Source organism: Lynx canadensis, chromosome C1 (genome assembly GCF_007474595.2).
Source record: "Lynx canadensis isolate LIC74 chromosome C1, mLynCan4.pri.v2, whole genome shotgun sequence".
In the NCBI taxonomy this organism is placed as follows: Eukaryota; Metazoa; Chordata; class Mammalia; order Carnivora; family Felidae; genus Lynx; species Lynx canadensis.
In genome coordinates this window covers 158,459,535-158,471,731 of record NC_044310.1, presented here as the reverse complement: position 1 = coordinate 158,471,731, position 12,197 = coordinate 158,459,535, and the positions used below count along the sequence as shown (strand labels likewise).

Sequence of the window (12,197 nt, the reverse complement as noted above, 5' to 3'; positions counted from 1 at the left end):
ATATTTTTAAAAATCATCCCATAAGAAAATTCTACAAAGAATATGTAAGTAGGTATTGCAAACCCCAAGGCAGGAAACATATTATAATACAGGTTATAAACGTAAACATCATGGACAAGTTTGGGAGGCATTCTAAGTATGAAAGCAATCAGAAAAAATAAGAATTATAAGGCCTGACTGGTTTGGCTACATGAAATTTTAAAACTTTAATATGTCAAGAAAAGTAATATAAAATTGAGAGACAAATGTAGTTTGGAAAAAAGTTTCAACACCTATGAAAAAATAAGGTTTACTATTTTTAAGCCATAAAGAATCACTCAGATAATTTTTAAAAAATAAGATGCCAACAGAAAAATGGACAGATGTTCTAAACATAGAATTCATAAAAAATGTACACAAATAGCTAATAAACAGGAAATATTTAATATTAATATGAAGCTAATTTTACCAGAAATTAAACAAATTTCTATTACTTTGGGATCCCATTTTTTATCTATCAAACTAGCCCAAAATATGTTTTTAAAGTGATCATACTCAAGATGAACAGCAACAGGAATGACCCTACATTGCCAGCAAAAGCTTATAAAAGGGCACTCTTTTCAAAAAGCAATGCTGTACTACGTAACACAGTGCCTGACAAGCAGTGTGAATATTTATCAAATAAATGACTAAAACTAAAAAATATTTATATACTTTCATGTCATTCTATAGTTCTAGGATTATATCTGACATGTCAAGAACTGCTAAACACACCATCTGATATTGTAGAAAAGGAGAAACAATTTAAAAGATTAACAATAGGAATGAATAAATAATGTATGTCATCTAAAGAATTTTTTTAAGTTTATTTATTTTGAGAGAGAGAGAGAGTGTCAGTCCCAAGCAGGCTCTGTGCTGTCAGCACAGAGCCCCAATGTGGGACTTGAACCCAAGAACCATGAGATCACATGACCTGAGCTGAAACTAAGAGTCAGATATTTAAACAACTGAGCCACCCAGGTACCCCTGTCATTTAAGGAATTTTTAATGATGTGGGAATTTGGTTGTTATGTGTTAATTTTATTTATTTTTTTAATGTTTGTTTATTTTGAGAGACAGAGCGAGCAGGGGAGGAGCAGAGAAAGAGGAAGAGAGAGAATCCCAAGCAGGCTCTGCATTGTCAGTGCAGAGCTCAACATGGGGCTCAATCTCACAAGTCTGTGAGATGACCTGAGCTGAAATCAAGAGTCGGATGTTTAACTCACCGAGCCACCCAGGTAACCCAGTTGTGTGTTAATTTTAAAAAGCAGATTCTAAAACTGGTATAGTAGGATTCAAATAGTTCTTAAAAATTCATAATATATATATACAGAAAAAAAGAAACTGGAAATAAATATCTCAAAATGTTACCAATGTTAGAGGAATTCCCAGAAAATAGTATTGATTCCCTGCCCTCATATTTGACCTCATTTTTATAGCTCATAAATTCATTAAATTGTAATAAACTATATATAGTAAGTGGGTTATAAGATTTTATATTCTTTCATTTTCTCCCTCACCATTTTTGCACATTCTAAACATTGTACAATAAATACAATTTTTATGATCAGAAAAAAATTTACAAAAACAGTAATAACCTGGAGCTTGTTGGCTACAAAGACAAAAACAATCATTCTGAGGACAGAGAAATAGATCTTTCCTGGCACACAGCAAGCAAATAATCAGAACAAATGAATGAATGGATATACCCTAATGTAGAAAAGAGAACCAAAACTTTTGACTGTGAGATTTAATACCATCATTATAGTAATTATCCTTTTAATACTTAATTTAAAAATACATAATTGTTTCCATTTTTTAAAGTTTTTAGATTATCTTTAAAATCCAGATCATAGGGGTGCCTGGGTGGCTCAATTGGTTAAGTGTCTGACTCTTGACTTTGGCTCAGGTCATGATCTCACAGTTCATGTCATTGAGACAAGCACTGGGCTCTGCACTGACAGCAGGAAGCCTGCTTGCAATTCTCTCTCTCCCTCCCTCTCTCTGCCCCTCACCCACCAGCACGTGTGCACAAAATAAACATTAAAAAAAAATACAGATTATAAAAACTGTATACTACTAACTCTATGGATAAGAAGAAATGGATGGTTAGAGTTAATAGGCCTGATTTTCCATTTTTTAAAACCAAAGCCATTATCAACACAATGAAATTAAAAAGAAACAAAGAAATAACTTTCATGAGGATTACAGAAAAAAAATTTATATGAGAAACCTATATCATTAGACATAGAATGTTATTTTAGTAAAGTATTAAAAGTGAGAAAATAGGGGCGCCTGGGTGGCACAGTCGGTTAAGCGTCCGACTTCAGCCAGGTCACGATCTCGCGGTCTGGGAGTTCGAGCCCCGCGTCAGGCTCTGGGCTGATGGCTCAGAGCCTGGAGCCTGTTTCCGATTCTGTGTCTCCCTCTCTCTCTGCCCCTCCCCCATTCATGCTCTGTCTCTCTCTGTCCCAAAAATAAATAAACGTTGAAAAAAAATTAAAAAAAAAAAAAGTGAGAAAATAGAAAAAGATATTTCAATCTTTTAAAATCTAATATATAGATAGGAAACACATATATCATATTATATAATCAACTATAATATTACAAGTTAGTGAACTAATGAACCATAAAAATGAGAACAAATATAGGGGGGAAAAATCAATGGGATTTTCCAATAATTGCTCAGATTTCTTCTTACTAAGAAAGGAAACAGAATAATAGTTAGGAACTTAGACTCCTGAATCTGAAAGGTGTGGATTCAAATGCCACCTCTATTCCTTACCAGTTCTGTGCCCCTAAAGAACATGTTAATTAATTTTTCTAAGCCTCCATTCTTCATATGTAAAAATTGAGATAACAATGGTACCTAGTGTATATAGTTATGGTGAAGATTAAATGAGATTATATACGCAAAGCATAAAAATGAAAGCATGAAATAATCACTGGATAAGTGTTCACAACATTTACTACTATCCTAATGGGTATTAAATCTTAGGGCTTGATAAGAACACTCTTGGCAAACAGTTCTACTGAAATCATAGTACCTATGTCTAGTTTTTACAATATATATTTTTTAAGTTTATTTATTTATTCTGAGAGAGAGAGAAACCACAAGCAGGGGAGGGACAGAAGGAGAGGGAGAGGGAGGGGGAGGGGGAGGGGGAGGGGGAGAGAATGAATCTCAGGTAGGCTCCGCACTGCCAACATGGAGCCCGATGTGGGGCTTGAATTCACGAACCATGAGATCATGACCCGAGCCAAAATCAAGAGTCCAGCGCTCAACCAATTGAGCCACCCAGGTGCCCTATTGTTTAAAACTATTAATTCACCAATACTACGCTTAGGAAACCTTATGTTTGCTAAACATGCTTAGACTCAGAGAATTAGGCCTTCTAATACTTGCACACCCTCTCCACCCTTGAGTATGGAAGTCTAGCTAGGAAAGAAAATCACTAGCTAATATTAAGGAAAATGATTTTCCTTAGCCATAACAGGCAAAATACTAATAGCTTGCTAATTCTGTCTATAAACACACAAAACACACAAATTGTTTCTGAGAAGTAGCAGGATATATTCATAGCCTCTAAGTAGCTCTCCAGAAGATAACTTTAATTACTAATTACAAAGGATAAAATAATGTTACAGTGGAAAAACCTGGCAGATGCCACATTAACCAAGAAATGAGAGTCATTATCATCAATAACAAAACAAAGTCAACAGCATGTACCTCCTAATATGATGCACTAAAAAGAACACACTGCTTTTGTGGTATTTCTGTGAAAAGTTTATAACCTGAATCTAAGCACAAGAAACTACTGGACAAAAATAAATTGAGGGATTCTACAAAATAACCGGCTTGCGCTCTTAGAAAAAAATGTCAATGTTACGAAACACAAAGAAAAAGTGAGGAACAATTTCAGATTAAAGGAAATTAAAGAGATATGACACCTAAATACAAGCACAACCTTGAATTTCCTTTTCATTGCATTTGCATTTCTAGGACATTACTGAAACAACTGGCAAAATGTGTTAGGTTCTGTATGAGATAGGGGTCAATATTAATTACTTCTCATATACATGTCCAATTAACCCAGCACCATTTATTTTAAAAACTATGCTTCTCTCACTGTTCCTCGGTGCCATCTATGCTATAAATCCAGTATCCGGACATGTGTGGGTTTCGTCTGTTTTGTTTTAACAAGCAAATACAAATTAATTTTCTCAGCTCCACTTGATCACATAAGTGGTGGTATAATGTACATATTTTCTTCTCCTGGTTTTTTTCTCTTAACATTTTATCTTGATGGAGATCTTTCCACATTAGTAAACAAAGTGCTTTCTCACCTTTCTTTCCTTTTCTGTCTTTCTTTCTTTCTTTTTTTTTTTTTTGATAGGTCTGTTTTAATTTACTATTGTAGAGAACATAAAGCAGTATTTGGTAGCTATATGGGAAAAATAAAATTGGATCCATTCTTTATATCAGATATCATGATAAATTCCAAATAGAGAGCTAAATGTAAAAACTGAAGTCACAGAAATATTAGAAGAATCATGTACCTGAGAAGAGGTTAATATCCAAAATATACACAGAATTCATACAACTCAATAGGAAAAATACAAGCCAATTAAAAAGTGGGCAGAGGATCTGAGCAGACATTTTCCTGAGAAGACATATAGATGACCAACAGGTACTGAAAATGTGCTCAACATCACCAGTCATGAGGGAAATACAAATCAAAACCACAATGAGCTATCACCTTGCAATTGTTAAAATTGATATCAAAAAGAAATACTAAGTGTTGACAAGAATATGGAGAAAAAGGAACCTTTGTACATTGTTGGTGAGAATGTAAACTGGGCAGCCATCATAGTAAACAGTACGGAGGTTCCTCAAAAAGTTAAAAATACTGGGGCGCCTGGGTGGCGCAGTCGGTTAAGCGTCCGACTTCAGCCAGGTCACGATCTCGCGGTCTGTGAGTTCGAGCCCCGCATCAGGCTCTGGGCTGATGGCTAGGAGCCTGGAGCCTGTTTCCGATTCTGTGTCTCCCTCTCTCTCTGCCCCTCCCCCGTTCATGCTCTGTCTCTCTCTGTCCCAAAAATAAATAAAAAACGTTGAAAAAAAAAAAATTTTTAAAAAGTTAAAAATACAACCACCATATGATCCAGGAATTCCACTTCTGCATATTTATCCAAAGGAAAGAAAAACACTAACTCAAAAAACTTTAAGACACACCCAATATTCACTGCAGCATTATTTACAATAACCAAGACATGAAAACAGCATAAGTATCCATCAATGGATGAATGGATGATGTATACATACATAATGGAATTATTATTCTGCCATAAAAAAGAAGGAAATCCTGCCATTTGTGACAATAAGGATGGACCTTGAGGGCATTATACTAAGTGAAAAAGTCATACAGAGAAAAGACAGATACCATGTTTTCACTCTTATGTGGATTCTGAGAAACTTAACAGAAGACCATGGGGGAGGGGAAGGGAAAAAAAAAAAAAAGGTTAGAGAGGGAGGGAGTCAAAACTAAGACTCTTGGGGCGCCTGGGTGGCGCAGTCGGTTGGGCGTCCGACTTCAGCCAGGTCACGATCTCGCGGTCCGTGAGTTCGAGCCCCGCGTCGGGCTCTGGGCTGACGGCTCAGAGCCTGGAGCCTGTTTCCGATTCTGTGTCTCCCTCTCTCTCTGCCCCTCCCCCGTTCATGCTCTGTCTCTCTCTGTCCCAAAAATAAATAAACGTTGAAAAAAAAAATTAAAAAAAAAAAAACTAAGACTCTTAAAAACTGAGAACAAACTGAGGGTTGATGGGGGGTGGGAGGGCGGGGTGGGTGGGTGATGGGTATTCGGAAGGGCACCTGTTGGGATGAGCACTGGGTGTTGTATGGAAACCAATTTGACAATAAATTTCATATTTATTTATAAATAAATAAATAAATAAATAAGCAAGCAAATCAAAATAAAATAAAATAAAATAAAATAAAATAAAATAAAATAAAATAAAATAAAATAAAATAAAATTGAAAAGTGTAAACAAAAAATGAACTCATAGATACAAAGAACAGATAGGTGGTTGTCAGAGACAGTGGTGAGCAAAATGTCAGATATGGTAGTGAGCAAAATGGGTAACAAGTGGTCAAAAGGTACCAACTTTCAGTTATAAAATAAGTCATGGGTATATAATGTACAGCACAGTGACTACAGTTAATAATACTGTATTGTGTATTTGAAAGTTAACAAAGAGAATAAATCACAAAAGTTCCCATCACAAGAAAAAAAGTTCGTAATTATGTGCAATGACAGATGTTAACTAGACTTACTATGGTGATCATTTCACAATATATACAAATATCAAATCATGTTGTAATTAGTTTCATTACATCTGAAATTAATATAATGTTATATATCAATCATATCTCAATTTAAGAAAAAAGAAATAGGGAAAGAAAACCTGAGTTTTAAAAAAGGGAGTGGGGTTAAGACCTGAGTCAGGATGAGTCAAATTCCAGAATTAATTACTGAAAAGATTAATAAATATGACATTAAAAAAAAACTTTGGATGGCAAAAAAAAAATCATAAAGTAAAACTAAATTGACAATCTACTGAAACATATTTGCAAATTATAATACAAAGGGCTAATATTCAAAATCCATAAACATGTTTTTAAAATGAAGAGGAAAACAACCAACAACTCAATTGTTAGAAACAGGCAACAGATAGAGTTCACACACAAAAAAAAATGCAAATGGGCACGAATGTAAGATAGAGGTCTCCAAGTTTACTTTATCACATAGTTTTTCCTTTGGAAAAATACAAGTTTTATAAAATTAAAATAAATAAATCAAAGGGGAAAAGGCAATTTAAACACTGAGGAAAAAAAGAACTGAAACAAATGAGTCTCACTATAAATCAAGTTGATGGCATAACAACACAAGAAAAAAAGTTGCTTCAAATGACTTTAAAAACAGTATTTTGCCTGTACATCCCTGGTGGTATAGATTCTAGGACAAAAAAACATATAGTCAGTAGTGATTTTTTTTTTAAATAATTATCATTATACTATAGGTTATGCAAGTAGTAATAAAGTTAATACCATTATGAACCTAGATTTTCAGAATAAGAGAAAAAAGATGCAAATAACAAAAAAGTTAAGAAATAAAATATACCCTCAATCTTGCATTTGAATTACAAATACCAGTAAGAACTCAGAATCTTTTTCTAAAAAAAAAAAAAAAAAAAAAAAAAGATTCCCTAACTCTGTCCACTGGAATGGCCTATGAGCCTGTAAGATTTTGTGATAACATAATAGTCATATATACCCCTTAACCACCCAGATTGTGATCTCTAAATACCATTTCCCATTAAAAGGAACTACATAGAGGATTGGCTGATTCCAGGTACAGAGTGTAAGATATACAAAATAAGCCTAGGTTATTGTGCCAGAAAACAAGGATATTATCAAAGACTACTTGGATCATTTTGAAGTCCAACAGCCATCCTAAAGGGATTCTCAATAACCTAAAAGGGAGCAATATATATCTCTTCAAATTGGGTGTTTTTGCTTTCTTTGGATAAATACCTAGAAGCAGAATTGCTGAATCATATTTTTAATTTTGAGGAACCTCCATAGTGGCTGCACCAATTTACATTCCCACTAACAACATATGAGGGTTTCCTTTTTTCCACCTTCTCACCAACACTAGGGAAAAGATATATGCACCTCTATGTTCAGTGCAGCATTATTTATAATAGCCAGGATATGGAAGCAACCTAAGCATCCATCAATAGATGAATGGATAAAGAAGATGTGATATATACATACAATGTATTATTACTCAGCCATAAAAAAAGAATGAAATCATGCCATTTGTGACAACATGGATGAACCTAGAGGGTATTACACTAAGTGAAATTAAGTCAGAAGGACAAATAATCTATGATCTCACTCATATGTGGAATCTAAAAAACAAAACCGACAAAACAAAAGAGAAACAGATTCAGATACAGGAAACAAACTAGTGGTTACCAGAATGGGGAGGAGTTGGGGATGGGCGAAATAGGTGAAGGGGATTAACAGATACAAACTTCCAGTTATAAAATAAGTCATGGGGATGTAATGTACAGCATAGGGACTAGAGTCAATAACACTGTAGTAACTCTGTATGGTGACAGATGGTAACTAGACTTACCATGGAGATCATTTTGTAATGTGCAAAAATACTAAATTTCTATGATGTACACATAAAACTAATAGGATACGGTATGCCAATTATACTTTAATAAAAATAAGATAAAATAAAATAGAATAAAATAAAATAGAATAAAATAAAATAAAATAAAATAAAATAAAATAAAAATTAAAGAAGAATGAAAAGAAGAATGGCTGAAATGGAGTGAACACATCAAACATATAAAAATTATGAGATCACCAAATAAATAGCCACAACTTACTGGTCACCACTGGAAGTTGCTAGGGCATCAACTCGTATCTTTGAAAATGTATAAACTGGGAAAAATCATGCATTCATCCTGCCAAACTATATTTCAGGGTAACCAAATAGCTGATATGATATGGAAAAGTTTCCCTTTATTAAAAAAACATTCCTAGCTAATAAATCAGAATTGAAGTTTTTTTGTTTTGTTTTTTAAAATCACTATTTTGAAGCACCTAATAAAATACCAGATTTAGGCAAGAATCATCAGGGGTTACAAAAATCACTGGATAGAAAGCTGATGGAAAACTTTACAATAAATAAAGGGATCAGACTAAGGTTATCTGAATCAATAATCAATTGTGACATAAAAAGACAGGCAATCAGCCTTTGTGTACCTCCATTCAAACTTTTTAACTGCATACAAATCAACAGGATTCTTTATAGGATTTTCTCATTTGGTGTGAATTTTTATGCAATTTTTACAGAGTGTATAATGATAAACCATTGTTTATTTTTAATATATTTCTATGTTTAATAAGGAAAATTTACATATTCATAGAGAATTTTAATCCTATTTTAATACTTAACTATTTTTCAAAAACAGTTTTAATTGACTTTAATCTTTTGATAATACTTACTGTGAATTCATCTCTTCTACTAATTGTGTAAGCTTTCTCCAGGGATTATACTCAGAATCAATGCTATAAAGCCGCATGTGCAAGGCTAATACATGGAACAGTTGATCTAAATAAATTGAAGAAAAAGTAATTAGAAAGTTCACACAATTCTTTCAGAACAAACTTCAAACAAAACTTCTAGCTAATTTGTGTGGAAATATTTCCCATCCTTATAATGATAATTCACCAACTTTAAGTACCGACTATTTTATACTCTCTTTTAAGGTAAACTCTGACATATATCTCTCTAAATAGTATCTTTTGGAATATGGACTATCCTTATGTTCAATCTTAATACAGGAATGGTTTGTTTTCCTCATCTCCTATCACAGACCTACTTTTTCTTGGCTTACGCTTCAGACTTGACAACTTGTACTTCTTACTCTTGTGGTCGCCTCCTTAGTGTTATCTTTGATACCCTACCCTGAGTCCTACTCCACCCACATAAATCACTGTTAGGTGAAATTCTGTTCACTTAGTATCTTTCCCCAAATCCTCGTTAGACTGAATTGTGACTTCATCATCTTTTGATTCAACATGAAGAAAAAAACTGAAATAATAATATTATTTAGCAGAACTAATCCAGCTGTTTTCATTTCTTCTATCTAAACCATAACAGTAATCCATAATTCTTAGCTTTCAACAAACTTTGGTTTAAAAATTTTAAATTATGCAGAAGAAAATCCGAAATTTTGTTTTCATATAAGGCCTTTTTTTTGGTGGTAAAAATGAGATGGAATGGGTTAGAGTATTCTGCCATAAATATTCAAAAACATGTAAATCAAAAGTCATTTTTTAGAAAATCAGGTAATACTTTTTGACATATAACTGAATCTAATTCTTAAAACCAGACAGGATGAAAAGCCAAATAACACAAGCATATTGTTGCCACTTAATCTCTAAATTAAAACAATCAAAACTGAACAAGATTTTGTTTCTCTAAGCAACTGACTTAGAAATCAACTAGATTCTAGATTCATTTAAGATCCATCAATATAATTCTTATGGGGGGGGTGCTGTGCAGTAGTAATAGGAATAATAGTAGTAGTTGTCTTGGGAAGCTTTTGTAAGACATAGGAGAGCTGTAAGATGAAAGTAAATGTTCCACTCTGTAGGGCATGAAGAGGAAATGGGAGGTGGGGAACTGAATCTTAACACTCTATACATACCTTTAAGTTTCAATCTGACCTCTCTATAACAATCAGAAGAATATAAATACCTTAACCTGCTTCACTCCTGTCTATAGGTCAATGTATAGTATAAATCCTCTCTTAAAATTTCTTCATCCTATTAATAGCCAACATTAGCTGAGTATTTATTACATGCCAAGCACTCAATTACTTTCACAAAAATTCTACCAGGTAGGTAATATTGTTACCCCCAGTTTTGAGACCAGTTAAGTTTCCCAAATCTCCAATTTTTCCAGTAACTTTATTCCACTAATAGCATTGACAACAGGGATGTTTCTAGCAGAGAAATAAAATGATGAAGATATATTGGTCATTTTATTTCACTTCAATTACACATAAGAGATTGTTTTTTACCAAGTACATAATTTATAATCTAAAAAGGGTCTAAAACCTAAAAGTGTTTTTTTAAGAAAACACCTAAATTCCTCTAGCAGAAAAATATTAACTCAAATTGCAAAGTGGTGGGTTTTACAATCTTTTTATATAAGTGCTAACTGAATCAAAGGGCTCTTTTTAAAATTTCCTTTCAAGATCAAAGTCAATTATCTTAAAGATTATCTGATTTAATCAAAAGCATAAGCGTTACAATTTTACTAAGTTATTTTACATTGAAACCATGGCTGGCACAGCAATAATGTTGCAATCCAGGTATTTTCCCAACCTCTACCATTAATTAAAGAAATACAAATGTTGAAGGAAACATTTCCATTTTCTTCTACTCCCTCATTTCTACCAATGAGGAAATTGGCCCAGAGAAAGGAAGAACCCTGCCAGATCACCCTAATACTGGAAAAGCTAAGAATTCAAGATTTGCTACTTCTTTGTTATTTCTAACACAGTTCTCCTTGGGGGTTTACAATTAAAAGAAAAATACAAAATTCCTTTTCTAACACATACACACCCCTTTCCATTCCTATGAAAAACTGATATCGTAACCCTGAGGAATCTTCTAAAGCTATTAATACAATATATAATAATAGTCTTTGGTACTGATTTTAACTAGAGCTGAAGAATATCTAACGAGGTACATCTACCTTTGAAAAACAATGCTAGAAACTGCAGACAACTTCAGTAGCAAACAGAAAATTGGTCAAATAACAATCAATACCTTTCACTATTCATTGTGTGTTTTCAAAATTTAGTCTGAGGGCTATCAGTAAGAATAAACTCATTTATCAGCAAAATGGGCTCTTACACTAAAACACAAATGACAGTAGCAAACTTAGGATAAAGAGAAATTATGATCATAATCAAAAAGTTAAAAACTAAAAATAATGGGAAAATGTTTCTTAAAGTTAAAATAAGTAATCTCTAGACCCCATATGGGGCTCAAACACACAACCCCAAGATGAAGAGTCACATCTTCCTCTGACTGACCCAGCCAGGCACCCCAGTGGGAAAACATTTTAAATACCAACTATTTGTAGGATACTTTAAAAGCTGAAAAATAATTTTACCAAGAAATCATATTATTAAAATCTTGAATAACAATAGCAAAAAGAATAGATAATGTCTTTTTTGTTTTAAAGTTATAAAGTTAGACCTACACTTATAAGAGTTTTGGAAATGAGAAACATCATTAAATTTATTTAGATGTGTGCTATGATTTCAGCATATGTATAGGAGGCACCACTGTCTAATAGGAGCCAGGAAGTCCTAGATTTTAATCCAAACTCTGTACTGATCACATGTCCTTGGACAAAAGACCTTAGTTTTATTATGTGTAAAATGGGAATAATACCACCTTCTGGCCTGGTATATAGCAATAAAAATAAATAATAGTATATATCTGTAGTGTAGATAGCTGTGCTTATATACATGTATATACATACATAGTTTTCAAGAATAAATTATAAATAATA

The 12,197-nt window shown here is 33.2% G+C and overlaps 1 protein-coding gene across 4 annotated transcripts in view; it reads right to left on the bottom strand.

The window, feature by feature from the left end:
• Positions 1-12,197, bottom strand: part of UBR3 (ubiquitin protein ligase E3 component n-recognin 3) — a 240,156-nt gene that overhangs the window by 46,132 nt on the left and 181,827 nt on the right. For all 4 annotated transcript variants that reach the window (XM_030327918.1, XM_030327919.1, XM_030327920.1 and 1 more), the window contains one exon: positions 9,107-9,212. In XM_030327918.1, coding sequence (XP_030183778.1) covers positions 9,107-9,212 — 106 coding nt within the window. The remainder of the gene's footprint in view (positions 1-9,106; positions 9,213-12,197) is intronic.